Source organism: Tachyglossus aculeatus, chromosome 16 (genome assembly GCF_015852505.1).
Source record: "Tachyglossus aculeatus isolate mTacAcu1 chromosome 16, mTacAcu1.pri, whole genome shotgun sequence".
Classification (NCBI taxonomy): domain Eukaryota; kingdom Metazoa; phylum Chordata; class Mammalia; order Monotremata; family Tachyglossidae; genus Tachyglossus; species Tachyglossus aculeatus.
In genome coordinates, this window is record NC_052081.1 from 2,446,782 (window position 1) to 2,471,856 (window position 25,075).

At 56.5% G+C, this 25,075-nt stretch overlaps 1 protein-coding gene across 1 annotated transcript in view; it reads left to right on the forward strand.

Moving 5' to 3' along the window:
* The first annotated feature begins 3,608 nt into the window (after positions 1-3,608).
* Positions 3,609-25,075, forward strand: part of VANGL1 (VANGL planar cell polarity protein 1) — a 36,768-nt gene continuing 15,301 nt past the window's right edge. Inside the window, exons 1-4 of the mRNA XM_038757808.1 lie at positions 3,609-3,671; positions 10,029-10,216; positions 13,289-13,421; positions 18,695-19,302. Of these exons, the coding sequence (XP_038613736.1) occupies positions 10,086-10,216; positions 13,289-13,421; positions 18,695-19,302 (872 nt within the window). The 5' untranslated portion in view covers positions 3,609-3,671; positions 10,029-10,085. The remainder of the gene's footprint in view (positions 3,672-10,028; positions 10,217-13,288; positions 13,422-18,694; positions 19,303-25,075) is intronic.

The following is a 25,075-nucleotide window of genomic DNA, read 5'->3' on the forward strand; positions in this document are numbered from 1 at the left end:
GGGTTGGGGAGGGGTCTCCTGAGGTCCAGGGAGTTGGGGAGGGGTCTTCTGCAGTGCAGAGAGCTGGGGAGGGGTCTCCTGAGGTCCAGGGTCTGAGAAGGGGTCTCCTTAGGTCCAGGGGGCTGGGGAGGGGTCTCCTGAGGTCCAGGGAGTTGGGGAAGGGTCTCCTGAGGTCCAGGGAGTTGGGGAGGGGTCTCCTGCAGTGCAAAGAGCTGGGGAGGGGTCTCCTGAGGTCCAGGGTCTGGGAAGGGGTCTCCTTAGGTCCAGGGGGCTGGGGAGGGGTCTCCTGAGGTCCAGGGAGTTGGGGAGGGGTCTCCTGCAGTGCAGAGAGCTGGGGAGGGGTCTCCTGAGGTCCAGGGAGTTGGGGAAGGGTCTCCTGAGGTCCAGGGAGTTGGGGAGGGGTCTCCTGCAGTGCAAAGAGCTGGGGAGGGGTCTCCTGAGGTCCAGGGTCTGGGAAGGGGTCTCCTTAGGTCCAGGGGGCTGGAGAGGGGTCTCCTGAGGTCCAGGGAGTTGGGGAGTGGTCTCCTGCAGTGCAGAGAGCTGGGGAGGGGTCTCCTGAGATCCAGGGGCTGGGACGGGGTTTCCTTAGGTCCAGGGGGCTGGGGAGGGGTCTCCTGAGGTCCAGGGCAGGGAGTTGGGGAGGGGTCTCCTGCAGTGCAGAGAGCTGGGGAGGGGTCTCCTGAGATCCAGGGGCTGGGACGGGTTTCCTTAGGTCCAGGGGGCTGGGGAGGGGTCTCCTGAGGTCCAGGGAGTTGGGGAGGGGTCTCCTGCAGTGCAGAGAGCTGGGGAGGGGTCTCCTGAGGTCCAGGGGCTGGGGCTGGGTCGCCTGAAGTCAGGGGCTGGGGAGGGGTCTCCTTAGGTCCAGGGGGCCGGAGAGAGGTCTCCTGAGGTCCAGGGGCTGGGGAGGGGTCTCCTGTGGTCCAGGGGCTCGGGAGGGGTCGCCTGTGATGCAGAGAGCTGGGGAAGGGTCGCCTGAGGTCCAGGAACTGGAGAGGGGTCGCCTGAAGTCCAAGGGCTGGGAAGGGGTCTCCTTAGGTCCAGGGGGGTGGGGAGGGATCTCCTGAGGTCCAGGGGGCTGGGGAGGGGGTCTCCTGTGGTGCAGAGAGCTGGGGAGGGGTCGTCTGAGGTCCAGGGAGTTGGGGAGGGATAGCCTGAAATACAGGGGCTGAGGAGGGGTCTCCTGAGGTCCAGGGAGTTGGGGAGGGGTCTCCTGCGGTGCAGAGAGCGGGGGAGGGGTCGCCTGAGGTCCGGGAGCTGGGGAGGGGTCGCCTGAAGTCCAGAGGCTGGGAAGGGGTCTACTTAGGTCCAGGGACTGGGGAGGGGCCTCCTGCGGTGCAAAGAGTTGGAGAGGGGTCGCCTGAGGTCCAGGGAGTTGGGGAGGGGGTCTCCTGCGGTGCAAAGAGTTGGGGAGGGGTCACCTGAGGTCCAGGGAGTTAGGGAGGGGTCTCCTGCGGTGCAGAGAGCTGGGGAGGGGTCGCCTGAGGTCCAGGAGCTGGGGAGGGGTCGCCTGAAGTCCAGGGGCTGGGAAGGGGTCTCCTGAGGTCCAGGGACTGGGGAGGGGTCTCCTGCGGTGCAGAGAGCTGGGGAGGGGTCGCCTGAGGTCCAGGGAGTTGGGGAGGGGTCGCCTGAAATCCAGGGGCTGAGGAGGGGTCTCCGGCGGTGCAGCGAGCTGGGGAGGGGTCTTCCGCGGTGCAGGGAGGTGGGGCGGGGTCTCCCGCGGTGCAGGGATTGGGGAGGGGTCTCCCGCCGTGTAGGGAGCTGGGGAGGGTTGCCCGAGGTGCAAGGGATGGGGAGGGGTCTTCTGCCGTGCAGGAAGCTGGGGAGGGGTCTCCTTAGGTCCAGGGGGCTGGGGAGGGGTCTCCTGAGGTCCTGGGAGTTGGGGAGGGCTCTCCTGTGATGCAGGGGAGCTGGGAAGGGGTCTCCCGAGGTCCAGAGACTGAGGAGGGGTCGCCCGCGGTGCAAAGAGCTGGGGAGGGGGCTCCTGAGGTCCAGGGAGTTGGGGAGGGGTCTTCTGCAGTGCAGAGAGCTGGGGAGGGGTCTCCCGAGGTCCAGGCAGTTGGGGAGGGGTCTTCTGCAGTGCAGAGAGCTGGGGAGGGGTCTCCCGAGGTCCAGGCAGTTGGGGAGGGGTCTCCCGAGGTCCAGGGAGTTGGGGAGGGGTCTCCCGCGGTGCAGAGAGCTGGGGAGGGGGTCTCCCGAGGTCCAGGGAGTTGGGGAGGGTCTCCCGCCGTTCGGGAAGCTGAGGAGGGGTCGCCTAGAGATCCAGGGGCTGGGGAAGGGTCTTCCTTCGTGCAGGGATTGGGGAGGGGTCTCCCGCCGTGCAGAGAGCTGGGGAGGGGGTCTCCTGAGGTCCAGGGAGGTGGGAAGGGGAGCTCCCGCTGTGGAGGAAGCTGGGGAGGGGTCTCTGGCCGTGCAAGGTTTGGGGAGGGGGGTCTTCCGCTGTGCAGAAAGATGGGGAGGGGTCCCCGGAGTTTTAGGTGCTGGGGAGGGGGGTCTCCTGCGGTGCAGGGATGGGGGAGGGGTCTCCCGCCCCGCAGGGAGGTGGGGAGGGGTCTCCAAGGTCCAAGGGACCGGAGAGGGGTCTCCGGCGATGCAGGAGGTGGGAAGAGGTCTCCGGCCGTGCAGGGATTGGGGAGGGGGTCTCCCGCCGTGCAGAAAACTGGGGAGGGGGTCTTCGGCCAGGCAGGGAGGTGGGGAGGGGGCTCCAGCCGTGCAGTACACTGGGGAGGGGGCTCCGAGGTCCAAGGGACTGGGGAGGGGTCCCCCGCGGTGCCGGGATTGGGGAGGGGGCTCCGAAGTCCCAGGGACTGGGGAGGGGGTCACCCGCGGTGCAAGGATTGGGGAGGGGGTCTCCGGCTGTGCAGTAAACTGGGGAGGGGTCTTCGACCGGGTAGGGAGGTGGGGAGGGGGCTCCGGCCGTGCACGGATTGGGGAGGGGGTCTCCCGCCGTGCAGAAAACTGGGGAGGGGGCTCCAGCAGGGCAGGGAGGTGCGGAGGGGGCTCCAGACGTGCAGGGAGGTGGGGAGGGGTCTCCCGCCGTGCAGAAAACTGGGGAGGGGTCTCCAGCCGGGCAGGGAGGTGGGGAGGGGGCTCCCGCCGTGCAGAAAACTGGGGAGGGGGCTCCAGCCGGGCAGGGAGGTGGGGAGGGGGCTCCGGCAGGGCAGTAAACTGGGGAGGGGGCTTCGGCCGGGTAGGGAGGTGGGGAGGGGGCTCCGGCCGGGCAAGGATTGGGGAGGGGGTCCCCCGCCGTGCAGAAAACTGGGGAGGGGGCTCCAGCAGGGCAGGGAGGTGGGGAGGGGGTCTCCCGCCGTGCAGAAAACTGGGGAGCGGGCTTCGGCCGGGCAGGGAGGTGGGGAGGGGGCTCCGGCCGTGCGGTCCACTGGGGAGGGGGCTCCGAGGTCCCAGGGACTGGGGAGGGGTCACCCGCCGTGCCGGGATTGGGGAGGGGGCCGTGCGGGGCGGTGCAGGAGGCGGGCGGGGGTTGGGAGGGAGGGAAGGAGGGAAGGAGGGAGGGAGGGAGGGGCGCGGGGCGGTGCGGGGCGGCGCGGGCGTTGGGGAGGGGTCTGTCCGGCCCAGGAAGCGGAAGGCGGTGGGCAGGGCCGCTGGGCAGGAGCGGGCCGGACCCCACCGGACCCCAAACCGGCCGGGACCCGCCGTCCCCCCCGGAGCCCGAGGTGAGCCCAGCCGGGACCCCCAGGCCCGGGCTCCCCTCCCCCCCCGTCTCCCCCTCCCTTCCCCTCTCAGCCCCCCGGGACCCCAGGACGGGCGAGGGGCGGCTTGGGGGGGGGGGGTCCAAGCCCCCTCCTCCGGACAGGCCGAGGGTCGGATCCCCCCTCTCTCCTTCCCCTCCTTTCCCGGCCTCAGGATCCCCCCCCCCACCCAGGACTAGAAAGGGGCCGGGGAGGGGTCTTCCCCTATTCTGGAGGGGGCGAGGGGCGTCTTAGGGGGGTCCAAGCCCCCTCCTCTGGACAGTCCCGGAGTCGGATCTCCCCTCTCTCCTTCCCCTTCCCGGCCTCGGGATCCCCCCCCAGGACCCAAAGGGGGCTGGGGAGGGGTCTTCCCCAACTCTGGAGGGACGAGGGACGTCTTGGGGGGGAGTCCAAGCCCCCTCCTCCGGCCAGCCCGGGGGTCGGCTCCCCTCTCCTTCCCCTCCTTTCCCGGCCTCGGGATCCTCGCCAGGACCAGAGGGGGTTGGGGAGGGGCTTCCCCAACTCTGGGGGGGCGAGGGGCGTCTTGGGGGCATCCAAGGCCCCTCCTCCGGACATCCAGGGGGTCGAATTCCCTCTCTCTCCTCTCCCTTCCCGGCCTCGGGATTCCCCCCCCAGGACCACTCGGGATCAGAAGGGGGCTGGGGAGGGGTCTTCCCCAACTCTGGAGGGGACGAGGGGCGTCTTGGGGGGATCCAAGTCCCCTCCTCCGGACAGCCCGGGGATCGGATTCCCCCTCTCTCCTCCCCCTTCCCGGCCTCGGGATCCCCCCCAGGACCAAAAGGGGGCTGGGGAGGGGTCTTCCCCATCTCTGAAGGGGGCGAGGGGCATCTGGGAGGGGGGATCCAAGCCCCCTCCTCCAGACAGCCCGGGGGTCGGATTCCCCCTCTCTCCTCTCCCTTCCCGGCCTCGGGATCCTCTCCAGGACCAAAAGGGGGCTGGGGAGAGGTCTTCCCCAACTCTGGAGGGGGCGAGGGACATCTTGGGGGGATCCAAGCCCCCTCTTCCAGACAGTCCGGGGGTCGGATTCCCCCTCTCTCCTCTCCCTTCCCGGCCTCGGGATCCCCCCCAGGACCAGTCGGGATCAGAAGGGGGCTGGGGAGGGGTCTTCCCCAACTCTGGAGGGGGCGAGGAGCGTCTTGGGGAGATCCAAGCCCCCTCCTCCGGACAGCCCGGGGGTCGGATTCCCCCTCTCTCCTCTCCCATCCCGGCCTCGGGATCCTCGCCAGGACCAGAATGGGGCTCGGGAGGGGTCTTCCCCAACTCTGGAGGGGCGAGGGACGTCTTGGGGGGGAGTCCAAGCCCCCTCCTCCGGACAGCCCGGGGGTCGAATTCCCCCTCTCTCCTCTCCCTTCCCAGCCTCGGGATCCCCCCCAGGACCAGTCGGGATCAGAAGGGGGCTGGGGAGGGGTCTTCCCCAACTCTGGAGGGGGCGAGGAGCGTCTTGGGAAGATCCAAGCCCCCTCCTCCGGACAGCCCGGGGGTCGGATTCCCCCTCTCTCCTCTCCCATCCCGGCCTCGGGATCCTCGCCAGGACCAGAATGGGGCTGGGGAGGGGTCTTCCCCAACTCTGGAGGGGCGAGGGACGTCTTGGGGGGGAGTCCAAGCCCCCTCCTCCGGACATCCAGGGGGTCGAATTCCCTCTCTCTCCTCTCCCTTCCCGGCCTCGGGATCCCCCCCCAGGACCACTCGGGATCAGAAGGGGGCTGGGGAGGGGTCTTCCCCATCTCTGGAGGGGGCGAGGGGCATCTGGGGGGGATCCAAGCGCCCTCCTCCAGACAGCCCGGGGGTCGGATTCCCCCTCTCTCCTCTCCCTTCCCGGCCTCGGGATCCCCCCCAGGACCAAAAGGGGGCTGGGGAGGGGTCTTCCCCAACTCTGGAGGGGTGAGGGACGTCTTGGGGGGGAGTCCAAGCCCCCTCCTCCGGACAGCCCGGGGGTCGAATTCCCTCTCTCTCCTCTCCCTTCCCAGCCTCGGGATCCCCCCCAGGACCAGTCGGGATCAGAAGGGGGCTGGGGAGGGGTCTTCCCCATCTCTGGAGGGGGCGAGGGACAACTTGGGGAGATCCAGGCCCCCTCCTCCGGGCATCCCGGGGGTCGGATTCCCCCTCTCTCCTCTCTTCCCGGCCTTGGGATCCCTGCCAGGACCAGAAAGGGGCTGGGGAGGGGGTCTTCCCCAACTCTGGGGGGGCGAGGGGCAGGACTTTACTTTCCCAAATGCTCCAAAACAGCCATCCCCCTGCTCCTTCTTGGGCCAATGTCGTCCTCCTCGGCTGGGGGAAATTGGGGAGGGGGATGCACTCTCCCAAGGGAATGGCAAGAGTGGGCTACCCAGGGGAACGGGGCTGGGGGTGGGGGGGGAATCTGGCCTCCTTCCAATCGATCGATTGATCGATCAGACCATCGGTGGGTATTTATCGAGCACTTACGTGTGTGCGGAACACTGTGCTAAGCGCTTAGGAGAGGCCAGGAGAACAGAGCGGGTCGACACATCCCCTAGCCCCACAACGAATTTACAGTCTAGAGGGGTATACAGTCATCGATATTAATCAATAAATTGCAGATAAGGAACCTAAGCAATGTGGGGCTGGGTGGGGGGAGAGAAATCATTCATTCATTCAATCGTATTCATTCATTCAATCCTATTTATTGAGCACTTACTGTGTGCAGAGCACTATACTAAATGCTTGGAGAGTACAATTCAGCAATAGAGAGACATTCCCTTTTCATTCATTCATTCAATCCTATTTATTGAGCCCTTACTGTGTGCAGAGCACTGTACTAAACGCTTGGAGAGTACAGTTCAGCAATAGAGAGACATTCCCTTTTCATTCATTCATTCATTCAATCGTATTTATTGAGCGCTTACTGTGTGCAGAGCACTCTATCAAATGCTTGGAGAGTACAATTCAGCAATAGAGAGACATTCCCTTTTCATTCATTCATTCAGTTGTATTTATTGAGTGCTTACTGTGTGCAGAACACTGTACTAAACGCTTGGAGAGTACAATTCAGCAATAGAGTGACATTCCCTTTTCATTCATTCATTCAATCGTATTTATTGAGCACTTACTGTGTGCAGAGCACTGGACTAAGCGCTTGGGGAGTCCAAGTTGGCAACATCTAGAGACGGTCCCTACCCAGCAGTGGGCTCACAGTCTAGAAAGGGGAGACAGAGAACAAAATAAAACATATTAACAAAATAAAATAAATAGAATAAGTATGCACAAATAAAATAAATAAATTCATTCAGTCAGTCGTATTTATTGAGCGCTTACTGTGTGCAGTCTTTTCGACTGTGAGCCCACTGTTGGGTACGGACTGTCTCTATATGTTGCCAACTTGGACTTCCCAAGCGCTTCGTACAGTGCTCTGCACACAGTAAGCGCTCAATAAATACGATTGATTGATTGATTGATTGCAGAGCACTGTACTAAGTGCTTATAAATTTATTTTGTCTTGTTAGTATGTTTGCTTTATTGATTGATTGATTATAAATAGAGTAATAAGTGCCCTGCCCACAGTGGGCTGACAGTCCAGAAGGGAATAAAGCAAGCAAATCCAAGTGTAACGGGGGGACGCAGAACGGGGTGGGAGAAGAGGAAAGGAGGTCATTCGTTCATTCAGTCGTATTTATTGAGCGCTTACTGTGTGCAGAGCACTGGACTAAGCGCTTGGGAAGTACAAGTCTTATTCAGGCCTCCCGTCCACCCGGAGGGGGGTCCCGGGGACCCTCCACAGACCCCCAAATTGTAGTTGAGGAGTCCTGAACAGAGTCACCGGTCGGTATCGCTAATCAACGCCCTCACTCCCGCTCGATTATAGGTTCCGCGGAAATCCCTTTAAGGGCGACGGCAGAGACCGTCTGCATCTAGGGAGACGTAATTAGCCATCTTCTGGAACCACTAATTAATAGTTTTCAGAGTTTAATTAAGTCAGCGCAATATAGTTGGGGCTTTGATTTGTGGGAGGAAACAGATTTCCTTCTTCGATTAAGAGGGAAGTCTCTGGCTGTGGGAAGAGAGTCTGAGTTTTTGGGGGGGAGGGGGTCCCCACGATGATGATAATAATAATAACAATAATAATAATGGTATTTGTTAAGCGCTTACTATGTGCAAAGCACCGTTCTAAGCGCGGGGGGGGATACGAGGTGATCAGGCTGTCCCACGTGGGGCTCACAATCTCCATCGCCATTTGACAGATGGGGGAACTGAGGCCCAGAGAAGTGAAGTGACTCGCCCAAAGCCGCCCAGCTGACAACTGGCGGAGCCGGGATTTGAACCCGTGACCTCGGACTCCAAAGCCCGGGCTCTTTCCACTGAGCCACGCTGCTTCTCTAGTCGCAGGGTGTGGGGATTTCGGGGTGAAGGCAGCGATCGGCACGGTGATCTGAAATAGAAAGTGGAGGAGCGCTAGACTGGGAGCTCACGGTGGGCAGGGAATGTGTCTGTTGTACTCTCCTGAGAGCGCTTAGTACAGTGTTTTGAACACAGTAAGCGCTCAATAAATATGATTGAGTGAATGAATGAGAGTGGAGCCATCCCGTGTGAAACGATGTGCACTTTTGAGGGGCTGGGATGCTCCATAAATAATGGTATTTGTTAAAGGGTCAACTACGCGTCAAGCGCTGTACTAAGCGCTGGGGTATTCGTTCTATCGTATTTATTGAGCGCTTGCTGTGTGCAGAGCACTGTACTAAGCGCTTACTAAGTGTACAAGATAAGAAGGTCGGAAACAGTCCCTGCCCCACACGGGGCTCACAGTCTTAAGAGGGTGGGACGGACAGCTTTATGAGCTCCATTTTACAGATGAGGAATCTGGGGCACAGAGCAGTGCAGCGAATTGCCCGAGGTCACACAGCAGACAAGTGGCGGAGCCGGAATGGGAAAAAATAATAATGATAACTGTGGTGTTTCATTCAGTCGTATTTGCTGTGTGCAGAGCACTGTCCTAAGCGCTTGGGAAGTCCAAGTTGGCAACCTACTTGTCTGCTCTCTGTGCCTCAGTTTCCCCGTCTATAAAATCGGGATTGAGACTGCGAGCCTCTCGTGGGACGGGGACTGTGTGGGCACAGAGCAGTGGGGCGAATTGCCCGAGGTCACACAGCAGACAAGTGGCGGAGCCAGAATGGGAAATAATAATAATGATAACTGTGGTGTTTCATACAGTCGTATTTACTGTGTGCAGAGCACTGTACTAAGCGCTTGGGAAGTCCAAGTTGGCAACCTACTTGTCAACTCTCTGTGCCTCAGTTTCCTCATCTATAAAATCGGGATTGAGACCGCGAGCCTCTCGTGGGACGGGGACTGTGTCCAGCCTGTTTGCTCGTTTCCGCCCCGGCGCTCAGTACAGTGCCTGGCTCATGCAGGCGCTTAGCAGACGCCATCGCTCCCGGGGTTTCCGCTCAACCCGGAGGGCCTGGGGCGGGTGTGAGGGTCAAGGGGTGGTCACCTGCCGTCCTCCCCCTGCCCCCCCGGGTGGATGCTTAGTACAGTGCTCTGCACACAGTAAGCGCTTAATAAATACAATTGATTGATTGATTGATTGATGCCGACCATCCTGGCTTACTAAGGGTACAAGATAAGAAGGTCAGAAACAGCCCCTGCCCCACACGGGGCTCACAGTCTTAAGAGGGTGGGACGGACAGCTTTATGAGCTCCATTTTACAGATGAGGAAACTGGGCACAGAGCAGTGCCGCGAATTGCCCGAGGTCACACAGCAGACAAGTGGCGGAGCCGGAATGGGAAAAAATAATAATGATAACTGTGGTGTTTCATTCAGTCGTATTTGCTGTGTGCAGAGCACTGTACTAAGCGCTTGGGAAGTCCAAGTTGGCAACCTACTTGTCTGCTCTCTGTGCCTCAGTTTCCCCGTCTATAAAATCGGGATTGAGACTGCGAGCCTCTCGTGGGACGGGGACTGTGTGGGCACAGAGCAGTGCGGCGAATTGCCCGAGGTCACACAGCAGACAAGTGGTGGAGCTGGAATGGGAAAAAATAATAACGAGAACTGTGGTATTTCATTCAGTCGTATTTACTGTGTGCAGAGCACTGTCCTAAGCGCTTGGGAAGTCCAAGTTGGCAACCTACTTGTCCACTCTCTGTGCCTCAGTTTCCCCGTCTATAAAATCGGGATTGAGACTGCGAGCCTCTTGTGGGACGGGGACTGTGTCCAGCCTGTTTGCTCGTTTCCGCCCCGGCGCTCAGTACAGTGCAGGCGCTTAGCAGACGCCATCGTTCCCGGGGTTTCCGCTCGACCCGGAGGGCCCGGGGCGGGTGTGAGGGTCAAGGGGTGGTCACCTGCCGTCCTCCCCCTGCCCCCCCAGGTGGATGCTGCCCATCCTGGCTTCCCTCCCGCGCCTCTCCGGACCCCCGACCCTTTGATGGTCCCGGCGGAGCGCCCCCCACCCAGCTCTCCGGCCTCCCCGGCGGAGGCCGGCCTCCTCGCCATGGACACCGAGTCCACCTATTCCGGCTACTCCTACTACTCCGGCCACTCGAAGAAAACCCACCGGTAAGGGTCGGCCATCCCCTCCGCCTCCTCCCGCGGCTCTCCTCTCCCCGTTCCCACCCCGGGGTTGGGGGGGGGGGGTCATCATCATCATCATCATCATCAATCGTATTTATTGAGCGCTTACTATGTGCAGAGCACTGTACTAAGTGCTTGGGAAGTACAAATTGGCAACACATAGAGACAGTCCCTACCCAAGAGTGGGCTCACAGTCTAGAAGGGGGAGACAGAGAACAAAACCAAACATACCAACAAAATAAAATAAATAGGATAGAAATGTACAAGTAAAATAGAGTAATAAATATGTACAACCATATATACATCTATACAGGTGCTGTGGGGAAGGGAAGGAGGTAAGATGAGGGGGATGGAGAGGGGGACGAGGGGGAGAGGAAGGAAGGGGCTCAGTCCGGGAAGGCCTCCTGGAGGAGGTGAGCTCTCAGCAGGGCCAACAAAATAAAATAAATAGAATAGATATGAACAAGTAAAATAAATAGAATAATAAATATGTAAATAATAAATATGTACAAACATATATACATATAAACGCTCCTTGTGGGTCGGGAATGTTTCTATTGATTGCTACATCGTCCTCTCCCGAGTGCTTAATACAGTGCTCTGCACACGGTAAGCGCTCAATAAATACGACTGACTGACGGAGGAAGTGGGTTTCAGAGAGGGTGGGGTTAGTGTCCCCCGACTGTGGTTTCCCACTGGAGCCCGGGGTCCCTCCCGGCTCCCAGGAAGGGGATTTTTCCGGGATGCGGAGGGGGGGGCAGGGGGCGGCTCGGAAATCCCACTCACCTGGACCCTCGGAAATAGCCCCGGGCTATTTTTCTGTCCCACGGCCACTGTTCGGCTGCCCTGGCGAGGCAGGCGAGGTAGGGACATCTAGAGACAGTCCCTACCCAACAGTGGGCTCACAGTCTAAAAGGGGGAGACAGAGAACAAAACCAAACATACTAACAAAATAAAATAAATAGAATAGATATGTACAAATAAATTAAATAAATAAATAAATAGAGTAAAAAAAATATGTACAAACATATATACATATATACAGGGTCGCCTGCCTTTCCGTGGGAGAGGGGCTCCGGGCCGGGATGGGGGGCTCTTCCCGCCCCGGGAGAGGCGAGCCGGCCTCCGGATTCCCAGGACTCCCTCCGCTCCAGGGGAGCCGCCGGTGAGGCCTCCGGGATTCAGATTCCTTGGACTTCCCAAGCGCTTAGTACAGTGCTCTGCACACAGTAAGCACTCAATAAATACTATTGATGATGATGATGATGATTCCTTCTTGATAATAATAATCATCAATCGTATTTATTGAGCACTTACAAAGTGCAGAGCACTGTACTAAGCGCTTAGCACTGTACTACTACTACTATGAATAATAATTATTATTATGTACTACTACTAATAATAAGGATAGCATTTATTAAGCGCTTACTATGTGCAAAGCACTGTTCTAAGCGCTGGGAAGGTTAACAAGGTGATCAGGTTGTCCCACGGGGGGCTCACAGTCTTCATCCCCATTTCTTGATCATTAATAATGATGGGATTCATTCATTCATCCATTCGGTCGTATTTACTGAGCGCTTACTGTGTGCAGAGCACTGTACTACTACTACTAGTAATGTTGGTATTTGTTAAGCGCTTACTATGTGCCAAGCACTGTTCTAAGCGCTGGGGTAGATACAAGGTAATCGGGTTGTCCCACAGGGGGCTCCCAGTCTTCACCCCCATTTTCCAGATGAGGGAACTGAGGCCCAGAGAAGTGAAGTGACTCGCCCAAAGTCACACAGCTGACAAGCGGCGGAGCCGGGATTTGAACCCGTGACCTCTGACTCCAAAGCCTGGGCTCTTTCCACTGAGCCACGCTGCTTCTATTCTATTTATTTTATAAATATTTATATATTTATATTTATTTATTTTATATAAATCTATTCTATGTTATCTATTCTATTTATTTTATAAATATTTATGTATTTATATTTATTTTATATAAATCTATTCTATTTATTTTATCCATTCTATTTATTTTATCTATTCCATTTATTTTATTTTGTTAATATGTTTGGTTTTGTTCTCCGTCTCCCCCTTCTAGACTGTGAGCCCACTGTTGGGTAGGGACCGTCTCTATATGTTGCAGATTTGGACTTCCCAAGCGCTTAGTCCAGTGCTCTGCACTCAGTAAGCGCTCAATAAATACGATTGATTGATTGATTGATCAAGTCAGGGCTCACAGTCTTAATCCCCATTTTACAGCTGAGGTAACCGAGGCCCAGAGAAGTGAAGTGACACTCAGTACAGCATTCTACCTATGTTCTGCTAATTCTGTTCTCCAAAGCGCTTAGTATGGTGCTCTGCACATAAACAGGACTGATTAAACAATCAGTTCCCTCATCTGTAAAATGGGGATGAAGACGGTGAGCCCCCCGTGGGACAACCTGATCGCCTTGTAATAATAATGTTGGTATTTGTTAAGCGCTTACTATGTGCAAAGCACTGTTCTAAGCGCTGGGGTAGATACAAGGTAATCAGGTTGTCCCACAAGGGGCTCACAGTCTTCATCCCCTATTCCAGATGAGGGAACTGAGGCCCAGAGAAGTGAAGTGACTTGCCCAAAGTCACACAGCTGGCAAGTGGCGGGGCCGGGATTTGAACCCACAGCCTCTGACTCCAAAGCCCGGGCCCTTTCCACTGAGCCACGCTGCTTCCAACCTCCCCAGCGCTTAGAACAGTGCTTTGCACATAGTAAGCACTTAATAAATGCCATTATTATTATTATTATTATTCTCTTCAACACACGGTAGATTCCTAGTTTAGCCCTCTATAAATAGTAGGTACGCAGCAGGCGTCCAGTACAGCGCCGCGAACCTAAGGAAGGGAAAAGAGTTTTCCCTTTTTGAAGCCGGCGAACTCCGGGGGCCCGGGGAGGGATTCTGCCCGTTTTCCAAACCCGGTCGGGGGGCTCGTTTTAGCGGCGGTCTTCTTGATTTTTGATTTTCTTGATTTCCTTGAAATCAAAAGGTGATTTTTTGCCCCGATTCCGATTCCGTTTTCGTTCTACCCAAGGGAGCGAAGTCGGGACAGGCACAAGTCACCCCGGAGTAAGGATGGCAACCGGTCGGAAAAATCGGTCACGATCCAGACGCCTCCAGCGGAGCCCCTGTTGGGGAACGACTCGGCCCGGACGGAGGAGGGACAGGTGAGGCGCCGGGAGGGCGGAAGCCGGGGGGGACGGAGGAGCCGGTGGCCTAAGGAGTCAGAGGTCACGGGTTCAAATCCCGCCTCCGCCGCTTGTCAGCTGGGTGACTTCGGGCAGGTCCCTTCACTTCTCTGGGCCTCAGTTCCCTCATCTGGAAAATGGGGATGAAGACTGGGAGCCCCCTCGTGGGACAACCTGATCGCCCCCAGCGCTTAGAACGGTGCTTTGCACATAGTAAGCGCTTAATAAATGCCATTATTATTATTCTCTGGGCCTCAGTTCCCTCATCTGGAAAATGGGGATGAAGACTGGGAGCCCCCCGTGGGACAACCTGATCGCCTTGTAACATCCCCAGCGCTTAGAACAGTGCTTTGCACATAGTAAGCGCTTAATAAATGCCATTATTATTATTATTCTCTGGGCCTCAGTTCCCTCATCTGTAAAATGGGAATGTAGACTGTGAGCCCCACATGGGACAACCTGATCATCTTGTATCCCCCCAGCACTTAGAACAGTGCTTTGCACATAGTAAGCACTTAATAAATGCCATTATTATTATTATTATTATTATTATTCTCTGGGCCTCAGTTCCCTCATCTGGAAAATGGGGATGAAAACTGTGAGCCCCACGTGGGACAACCTGATCTCCCCAGCGCTTAGAACAGTGCTTGGCACATAGTAAGCGCTCAACAAATACCATCATTATTTTAGAGAAGCAGCGTGGCTCAGTGGAAAGAGCCCGGGCTTTGGAGTCAGTGGTCATGGGTTCAAATCCCGTGTTCCGCCAATTGCCAGCTGTGTGACTTTGGGCAAGTCACTTCACTTCTCTGGGCCTCAGTTACCTCATCTGTAAAATGGGGATTGACTGTGAGCCCCCCCGTGGGACAACCTCATCACCTTGTATCCCCCCAGCGCTTAGAACAGTGCTTTGCACATAGTAAGCGCTTAATAAATGCCATTATTATTATTATTACGGAAAAGAGCACAGACCTCGTCCTGCTCCAGGCTTCGCCTGCCGAGTGATCTCGGACGAGTTGCTTAACCTCTCTGGACCTCAGTTGCTTCGTCTGGAAAATGGGGATAAAAAAACCCCCGTTTCCCCTCCCGTCGATTAATAATAATTACGGTACTTGTTAATAATAATAATAATAATGATGGCATTTATTAAGCACTTACTATGTGCAAAGCACTGTTCTAAGCACTGGGGTACTCTGTGCCAGGCACTGTTCTAAGCGCTAGGGTAGACACCAAGTCATCAGGTTGGACAGAGTCCCTGTCCCGCGTGGGTGCCCATTTTATAGATGAGGGTACTGAGGCATAGAGGGGAGGCCCAGAGAAGTGAAGTGACTCGCCCAGGGTCACACAGCAGAGGTGGCGGAGCCGCGATTAGAACCCAAGTCCTGATTTCCAGGCCGTCGTTACGGGGAATCCTAGCCCTTCAAAAGCGCATAGCCTGTCAAACAGGACGGCCCCACCCTCATTCACTCCTGTTCGTTAAGCTCTTACTATGTTCAGACCACTGTACTAAGCGCTTGGGAGAGCACATTGCAACAATAAACAGATACTGTCCCTGCCCACAACGAGCTTTGTATCTGTCCCGGTGCTCAGTACAGTGCTTAGCACAGAGTCAACGTGTAACAAACACCACAATTATGATGATGGCCGTGATGATAATTACTTTGCGCCTCTTCTGACCCGTTCAAACTGCCCAGAGAGTCCTTCATTCATTCATTCAATCGTATTTATTGAGCGCTTACCGTGTGCAGAGCACTGTACTAAGCGCTTGGGAAGTCCAAGTTGGCAACATATAGAGACGGTCCCTACCCAACAACGGGCTCCCACAAGGTCCATCGCCGGCCTGCTGGGTGCCCTCAGGGAAGTCGCTGGACCTCTCTGGACCCCAGTTGCTGGGGGCCGGGATTAGAGAAGCAGCGTGGCTCAGTGGAAAGAGCCCGGGCTTTGGAGTCAAAGGTCACGGGTTCGAATCCCGGCTCCGCCACCTGTCAGCTGGGTGACCTTGGGCAAGTCACTTCACTTCTCTGAGCCTCAGTTCCCTCGTCTGTCAAATGGGGATGAAGACTGTGAGCCCCACGTGGGCCAACCTGCTCACCTTGTATCCCCCCCCAGCGCTTAGAACAGTGCTTGGCACATAGTAAGCGCTTAACAAATGCCATCATCATCATCATTAGAACCCAGGTCCTCTTGGTTGAGCCCACTGTTGGGTAGGGACTGTCTCTATATAATAATGATAATAATGGCATTTATTAAGCGCTTACTATGTGCCCAGAGAAGTGAAGTGACTTGCCCAAAGTCACCCCGCTGACAAGTGGCGGGGGCAGGATTTGAACCCGTGACCCCTGACTCCCAAGCCCGGGCTCGTTCCACTGAGCCACGCTGCTTCTCATATGAGCGTATGAGAGAGCGTACAAATGAGGAGACCGAGGCCCAGAGCCGCCGAGTGGCTTGCCCGAGTCGCCCAGCAGGCAAGCGACACGGAGCCGGGATGAGAACCCGGGTGTCTTGACTCCCATTCCCGGGCTCTTTCCACTAGGCCGCACCGCTCCTCCCCTTCCCTCCCTTCCCCAATTTCGTGTGGAAAACCGGGCTTGGGTTAAGCGCCCTTTGGCCCTGGATCCGACTAACGAGGGACCTGCGTCCACAACGCTCAAAGGGGACCGGGAGAGACCCCGCAACGGCGGGACACGCTCCCTGCTCCCCCCTCAGCAGCCTCCACTCCAACAGGGTGGGCAGACACAGCAACATCAATCAATCAATCAATCAATCAATCAATCGTATTTATTGAGCGCTTACTGTGTGCAGAGCACTGGACTAAGCAGTTGGGAAGTCCAAGTTGGCAACATCTAGAGACAGTCCCTACCCAACAGTGGGCTCACAGTCTAGAAGGGGGAGACAGACAACAAAACAAAACATATTAACCTCCTCACTAACCTCCCTGCCTCCCGTCTCTCCCCACTCTAGTCAACCAATCAATCAATCAATCATCAATCGTATTTATTGAGCACTTACTGTGTGCAGAGCACTGTACTTAGCGCTTGGGAAGTCCAAGTTGGCAACATCTAGAGACCGTCCCTACCCAACAGCGGGCTCACAGGCTAGAAGGGGAAGACAGAGAACAAAACCAAACATATTAACGAAATAAAATAAATAGAATAGATATGTACAACTAAAATAAATAGAGTAATAAATACGTACAAACATATATCCCAATCAATCAATCAATCGTATTTATTGAGCGCTTACTGTGTGCAGAGCACTGGACTAAGCGCTTGGGAAGTCCAAGTTGGCCACATATAGAGACGGTCCCTACCCAACAGCGGGCTCGCAGTCTAGAAGGGGGAGACAGAGAACAAAACCAAACATATTAACGAAATAAAATAAATAGAATAGATATGTACAACTAAAATAGAGTAATAAATACGTACAAACATATATCCCAATCAATCAATCAATCGTATTTATTGAGCGCTTACTGAGTGCAGAGCACTGGACTAAGCGCTTGGGAAGTCCAAGTTGGCGACATATAGAGACGGTCCCTACCCAACAGCGGGCTCGCAGTCTAGAAGGGGGAGACAGAGAACAAAACCAAACATATTAACGAAATAAAATAAATAGAATAGATATGTACAACTAAAATAGAGTAATAAATACGTACAAACATATATCCCAATCAATCAGTCAATCGTATTTATTGAGCGCTTACTGAGTGCAGAGTACTGGACTAAGCGCTTGGGAAGGACAAGTTGGCGACATATAGAGACGGTCCCTACCCAACAGTGGGCTCACAGGCTAGAAGGGGGAGACAACATATACAGTCCCGTACAAACATATATACAGTCCCGAATTCACTCTTTTGCCTGGATCGTTTTTCCAAAAAAACGTTCAGTCCGCGTTTCCCCACGCCTCAGGAACCTCCGGTGGTTGCCCATCCGTCTCCGCGTCAAAGAGAAGCTCCTCACCGTCGGTTTCCCCTCTTCTTCCATTCCGCGTCATCCTGAATCGCTCCCTTTCTTCGTCCCCCCCTCCCAGCCCCTCGCCGCTGAGGTCCACCTCTGTCGTTTTTGGAGTCGGAGGTCACGGGTTCAAATCCCGGCCCCGCCACTTGTCAGCTGTGTGACTTTGGGCCAGTCACTTCTCTGGGCCTCAGTCCCCTCGTCTGTAAAATGGGAATTAAGACGGTGAACCCCCCGTGGGACAACCTGATCGCCTTGTATCTCCCCCAGAGCTTAGAACAGTGCACATAGTGCTCTGCACATAGTAAGCGCTCAGTAAATACGATTGATGATTGATGATGCACATAGTAAGCGCTTAATAAATGCCATTATTATTATTATTATTTATTTCCATTCACGCCTGCCTCCCCGCCTCCAGACCGTCGGCTCGCTGTGGGTAGGGAGCATGTCCGTTGGTGTCAATCAATCAATCAATCAATCATATTTATTGAGCGCTCACTGTGTGCAGAGCACTGTACTAAGCGCTTGGGAAGTCCAAGTTGGCAACATCTAGAGACGGTCCCTACCCAACAGTGGGCTCACAGTCCTCTCCCGAGCGCTCAGTCCAGCGCTCCGCACGCGGCGAGCGCTCCCGGCCTCCAGACCGTCGGCTCGCTGCGGTGGGTAGGGAGTGTGTCCGTTGGTGTCAGTCAATCAATCAATCGTATTTATTGAGCGCTTACTGTGCGCAGAGCACTGTACTAAGCGCTTGGGAAGTCCAAGTTGGCAACATCTAGAGACGGTCCCTACCCAACAGTGGGCTCACAGTCCTCTCCCGAGCACTCAGTCCAGCGGTCCGCACGCGGCGAGCGCTCCCCGCCTCCAGACCGTCGGCTCGCTGCGGGTAGGGAGCGTGTCCGTTGGTATCAATCAATCAATCGTATTTATTGAGCGCTTACTGTGCGCAGAGCACTGTACTAAGCACTTGGGAAGCCCAAGTTGGCAACATCTAGAGACAGTCCCTACCCAACAGTGGGCTCACAGTCCTCTCCCGAGCGCTCAGTCCAGCGCTCCGCACGTGGCGAGCGCTCCCGGCCTCCAGACCGTCGGCTCGCTGCGGTGGGTAGGGAGCGTGTCCGTTGGTGTCAATCAATCAATCAATCAATCGTATTTATTGAGCGCTTACTGTGCGCAGAGCACTGTACTAAGCGCTTGGGAAGTCCAAGTTGGCAATATATAGAGACGGTCCCTACCCAACAGTGGGCTCACAGCCCTCTCCTCGCCAACACGAGCGACTGACCCCGCTCTCCCCCCCCCCGGCAGGACGACAACTGGGGCGAGACCACCACGGCCATCACGGGGACCTCGGAGCACAGCATCTCGCAAGAGGACATCGCCCGGCTCAGCAAGGACCTGGAGGACAGCGTCGGGCTGGACTGCGGCCGCTACCTCGGCCTCACCGTGGCCGCCGCCCTGGGCCTCCTGGTCTTCCTGACGCCCATCGCCTTCATCCTCCTGCCCCAGATCCTGTGGCGGGAAGAGCTGGAGCCGTGCGGCGCCGTGTGCGAGGGGCTGTTCATCTCGGTGGCCTTCAAGCTGCTCATCCTCCTGATTGGGACCTGGGCCCTGTTCCTGCGCCCGCCCCGGGCGGACCTGCCCCGGGTGTTCGTCTTCCGGGCCCTCCTTTTGGTCCTCATCTTCCTGTTCGTCGTGTCCTACTGGCTGTTCTACGGGGTCCGCATCCTGGACTCCCGGGACCGGAACTTCCAGGGCATCGTGCAGTACGCGGTCTCCCTGGTGGACGCCCTCCTCTTCATCCACTACCTGGCCATCGTGCTGCTGGAGCTGCGCCAGCTGCAGCCCTGCTTCGCCCTCAAGGTGGTCCGCTCCTCCGACGGCGAGTCGCGCTTCTACAGCCTCGGGCCCTTGAGGTGAGGGGGCCGGGTTCGGGCGGTGGGGAGGATGCCGGGAGCTCGGGCGTGAGCGTCCTTGGCATCGAGGCGGCTCTTAGTGGTTGGGCGCTGCCCTGGAGGATGCCGGGAGCTCGGATATGAGCATCCTTGGCATCAAGGCGGCTCTTAGTGGTTGGGCGCTGCCCTGGAGGATGCTGGGAGCTCAGGTGTGGGCATCCTTGGCATCAAGGCGGCTCTTAGTGGTTGGGTGCTGCCCTGGAGGATGCTGGGAGCTGAGGTGTGGGCATCCTTGGCATCAAGGAGGCTCTTAGTGGTTGGGCTCTGCCCTGGAGGATGCTGGGAGCTCAGGTGTGAGCGTCCTTGGCATCGAGGCGGCTCTTAGTGGTTGGGCGCTGCCCTGGAGGATGCCGGGAGCTCGGATATGAGCATCCTTGGCATCAAGGCGGCTCTTAGTGGTTGGGCGCTGCCCTGGAGGATGCTGGGAGCTCAGGTGTGGGCATCCTTGGCATCAAGGCGGCTCTTAGTGGTTGGGTGCTGCCCTGGAGGATGCTGGGAGCTGAGGTGTGGGCATCCTTGGCATCAAGGAGGCTCTTAGTGGTTGGGCTCTGCCCTGGAGGATGCTGGGAGCTCAGGTGTGAGCGTCCTTGGCATCGAGGCGGCTCTTAGTGGTTGGGCGCTGCCCTGGAGGATGCCGGGAGCTCGGATATGAGCATCCTTGGCATCAAGGCGGCTCTTAGTGGTTGGGCGCTGCCCTGGAGGATGCTGGGAGCTCAGGTGTGGGCATCCTTGGCATCAAGGCGGCTCTTAGTGGTTGGGTGCTGCCCTGGAGGATGCTGGGAGCTGAGGTGTGGGCATCCTTGGCATCAAGGCGGCTCTTAGTGGTTGGGCTCTGCCCTGGAGGATGCTGGGAGCTCAGGTGTGGGCATCCTTGGCATCGAGGCGGCTCTTAGTGGTTGGGCGCTGCCCTGGAGGATGCCGGGAGCTCGGATATGAGCATCCTTGGCATCAAGGCGGCTCTTAGTGGTTGGGCGCTGCCCTGGAGGATGCTGGGAGCTCAGGTGTGGGCATCCTTGGCATCAAGGCGGCTCTTAGTGGTTGGGCTCTGCCCTGGAGGATGCTGGGAGCTCAGGTGTGGGCATCCTTGGCATCAAGGCGGCTCTTAGTGGTTGGGCTCTGCCTTGGAGGATGCTGTGAGCTCAGGTTTGGGCATCCTTGGCATCAAGGCGGCTCTTAGTGGTTGGGCGCTGCCCTGGAGGATGCTGTGAGCTCAGGTGTGGGCATCCTTGGCATCAAGGCGGCTCTTAGTGGTTGGGTGCTGCCCTGGAGGATGCTGGGAGCTCAGGTGTGGGCATCCTTGGCATCAAGGCGGCTCTTAGTGGTTGGGCGCTGCCCTGGAGGATGCTGTGAGCTCAGGTGTGGGCATCCTTGGCATCAAGGCGGCTCTTAGTGGTTGGGCGCTGCCCTGGAGGATGCTGGGAGCTCAGGTGTGGGCATCCTTGGCATCAAGGCGGCTCTTAGTGGTTGGGCTCTGCCCTGGAGGATACCGGGAGCTCACGTGTGAGCATCCTGGGCAGCAAGATGGATGGATCTTTGGTGGTCGGGCACTGCCCTGGAGGATGCTGGGAGCTCAGGCGTGAGCATCCTTGGCATCAAGGCGGCTCTTAGTGGTTGGGCGCTGCCCTGGAGGATGCTGGGAGCTCAGGTGTGAGCATCGTGGGCACCAAGATGGATGGATCTTTGGTGGTCGGGCGCTGCCCTGGAGGATGCTGGGAGCTCAGGGGTGAGCATCCTTGGCATCAAGGCGGCTCATAGTGGTTGGGCTCTGCCCTGGAGGATGCCGGGAGCTCAGGTGTTAGTTTCCAGGCATCCAAGTGGCTGGACTTTTGGTGGTTGGGTCCTGCCCTGGAAGATGCCGGGAGCTCAGGCGTGAGCATCCTTGGCATCAAGGCGGCTCTTAGCGGTTGGGCTCTGCCCTGGAGGATGCCGGGAGCTCAGGGGTGAGCATCCTTGGCATCAAGGCGGCTCTTAGCGGTTGGGCCCTGCCCTGGAGGATGCTGGGAACTGGGGCGTGAGCATCCTTGGCATCAAGGTGGCTCTGAGTGGTCGGGCGCTGCCCTGGAGGATGCTGGCAGTTCAGGTGTGAGGGTCCTGGGCACCGAGATACCCGGACTCGGATACCTGGATACCTGGATAAGAGCAGCGTGGCCCAATGGAAAGAGGGCAGGCTTGGGAGTCAGAGGTCATGGGTTCTAATCCCGGCTCTGCCACTTGTTAGTTGTGTAACTTTGGGCAAGCACTTAACTTCTTTGGGCCTCAGTTCCCTCATCTGTAAAATGGGTATTGGCCTGTACATATGTTTGTACATATTTATTACTCTCTTCATTTATTTCTTTTAGACTGTGAGCCCACTGTTGGGTAGGGACTGTCCCTATGTGTTGCCAACTTGGACTTCCCAAGCGCTTAGTACAGTGCTCTGCACACAGTAAGCGCTCAATAAATACGATTGATTGATTGATTGGACTCCTGGTGGTCGGGCGCTGCCCTAGAGGATGCTGGGAGCTCGTGTGTCGGTTTCTAGGCATCCAAGTGGCTGGACCCTTGGTGGTCGGGCGTTGCCCTAGAGGATGCTGGGAGCTCAGTTGTCGGTTTCTAGGCATCCAAGTGGATGCTGGGAGCTCAGTTTTGAGCATCCCGGGCATCAAGGCTTTTAGACTGTGAGCCCACTGTTGGGTAGGGACTGTCTCTATATGTTGCCAATCTGTACTTCCCAAGCGCTTAGTACAGTGCTCTGCACATAGTAAGCGCTCAATAAATACGATTGATGATGATGATGATCAAGGCGGCCGGATCTCCGGTAGTCGGGTGCTGGGAACTTGGACGCGAATGTCCCTGGCATCACGGCGGTTGGGCACTACCCTAAAGGACGCCGGGAGCTCAGGCGTGAGACTGGGAGCCCACTGTTGGGTAGGGACCGTCTCTATATGTTGCCAACTTGTACTTCCCAAGCGCTTAGTACAGTGCTCTGCACACAGTAAGCGCTCAATAAATACGATTGACGGTGAGCGTCCCGGGCATCGAGGCAGTTGGATCCGCGGTGGTTGGGCGCTGCCCTGGGATGCGGGGAGTCCAGGGAGTGTGGGTGTCTGTGTGTTTGGGGGGGGTCGGGCACCAAGGTGGAGCAGTCAGGCTTACTTTCCTGCCAACGGAGGGAAGCAGCGTGGCTCGGTGGAAAGAGCCTGGCTTGGGAGTCAGAGGTCATGGGTTCGAATCCCGGCTCCACCACTTGTCAGCTGGGTAGCTTTGGCCAAGTCACTTCTCTGGGCCTCAGTTTCCTCATCTGGAAATTGCGGATGAAGACTGTGAACCCCACGGGGGACAACCTGTTAACCTCGTATCTCCCCCAGCGCTTAGAACAGTGTTCGGCACATAGTAAGCGCTTAACAAATACCATCATCGTCATCATCCACGGAGCTCCGTGTGGGCCCAGGAACATGCCAGGCCATCACCCTCCCCATCCGGGCTCTGTGCCAGGATCCGGGCTCCCCCAGGCCCCTCCACCCGCTGCGCTGACGCTCCACCACCTCCTTTTAGACTGTGAGCTCCTCTTAATAATAATAATAATAATAATAATAATGTTGGTATTTGTTAAGTGCTTACCATGTGCAAAGCACTGTTCTAAGCGCTGGGGTAGATACAAGTTGACCAGGTTGTCCCACGTGAGGCTCGCAGTCTTAATCCCCATTTTACAGATAGGGTAACTGAGGCACGGAGAAGTGAAGTGACTTGCCCAAAGTCACACAGCTGACAATTGGCAGAGCCGGGGTTTGAACCCATGACCTCTGACTCCAAAGCCCGGGCTCTTTCCACTGAGCCACGCTGCTTTTAGACTGTGAGCCCACTGTTGGGTAGGGACTGTCTCTATATGTTGCCAATTTGGACTTCCCAAGCGCTTAGTACAGTGCTCTGCACATAGTAAGCGCTCAATAAATACGATTGATGATGATGATGATGATTTTCCAGGCAGTCAGTGGGGCTGTAGTAGGACCCCCGCCCCGGGCGCTCATCAGGGGTCCAGATCCCCACCCAGGGCAGAGGACTGACGGGCTGGAAGTCGAGCGGTCAAATCCGGTCGGCGGCCTCTGGGTAATAATAATAATGTTGGCATTTGTTAAGCGCTTACTATGTGCAAAGCACTGTTCTAAGCGCTGGGGGTGGGGGTACAAAGTGGTCAGGTTGTCCCACGTGGGGTTCACAGTCTTAATCCCCATTTTTACAGATGAGGCTCAGAGAAGTGAAGTGACTTGCCCGAGGTCACACAGCAGACATGTGGCGGAGCCGGGATTCGAACCCATGACCTCTGACTCCAAAGCCCGGGCTCTTTACCACCGGGAGAGAAAAGACAAGCCCTAGCGACTTCTGGGATTTTTTTCTCCCCGCCCAGCGGGAGCGATGGTAATCTCTCAGTGGCATTTTTAGCCTGTGAGCCCACTGTTGGGTAGGGACTGTCTCTATATGGTGCCAATTTGTACTTCCCAAGCGCTTAGTACAGTGCTCTGCACACAGTAAGCGCTCAATAAATACGATTGATGATGATTTCCTGGGCGCCTGCCACGTGCAGGGAGCGCTGCATGGGACGCCTGCCGTCTGCGGAGCGCCAAGTTTGCAGACATCGACGCTCTGCCCTCAAGGAGTTTATCATCATCATCAATCGTATTTATTGAGCGCTTACTGTGTGCAGAGCACTGGACTAAGTGCTTGGGAAGTACAAGTTGGCAACATCTAGAGACGGCCCCTACCCAACGGCGGGCTCACAGTCTAAAAGGGGGAGACGGAGGACAAAACCGAACGTACTAACAAAATAAAATAAATAGAATAAATATGTACAGTTTATCGTCTGTACACTGTCTAAACAGTTTAGAGTTTATCATATAGCCGGGGAGAAAGACACTAAAGTAAATTTCGGGAAGGAAGAAGTCACCGAGTGAATAAGCTAAATGTGAGGGATTATGCGCTTTGGTGGCATGGGAATGGCGACCTGATCGTACTTCCCAAGCGCTTAGTACAGTGCTCTGCACACAGTAAGCGCTCAATAAATACGATTGATTGATTAAGGGGAGGGAGATGAGCGATTAATCGGGAAGGTTTGAAGATCGCTGGTCTCCAGAGTGGCCTTGCCCGGAGTCAGACAACTGGCGGAGCCGGGATTCGAACCCGTGACCTCTGACTCCAAAGCCCGGGCTCTTTCCACCGAGGCACTCTGCTGAGCCAATTGTCAGCTGGGTGATCACTTCACTTCTCTGGGCCTCAGTGACCTCATCTGGAAAATGGGGATGAAGACTGGGTGCCCCCCCCACCGTGGGACAACCTGATCATCTTGTAACCTCCCCAGCGCTTAGAACAGTGCTTTGCATGTAGTAAGCGCTTAATAGGAAGCACTGTTGGGTAGGGACCGTCTCTAGATGTTGCCGACTTGGACTTTCCAAGCGCTTAGTACAGTGCTCTGCACACAGTAAGCGCTCAGTAAATACGATCGAATGAATGAATGAATGAATGAATAATAATAATAATGGTATTTGTTAAGCGTTTACTATGTGCGAAGCACTGTTCTAAGCGCCGGGGTAAATACAAGGTAATCGGGTTGTCCCACGCGGGGCTCCCGCTCTTCATCCCCATTTTACAGATGAGGGAACTGAGGCGCCGAGAAGTGAAGTGACTTGCCCAAGGTCACACAGCAGATATGTGGCGGAGCCACGATTAGAACCCAGTACAGGACTCTGTATATAGTAGGGGT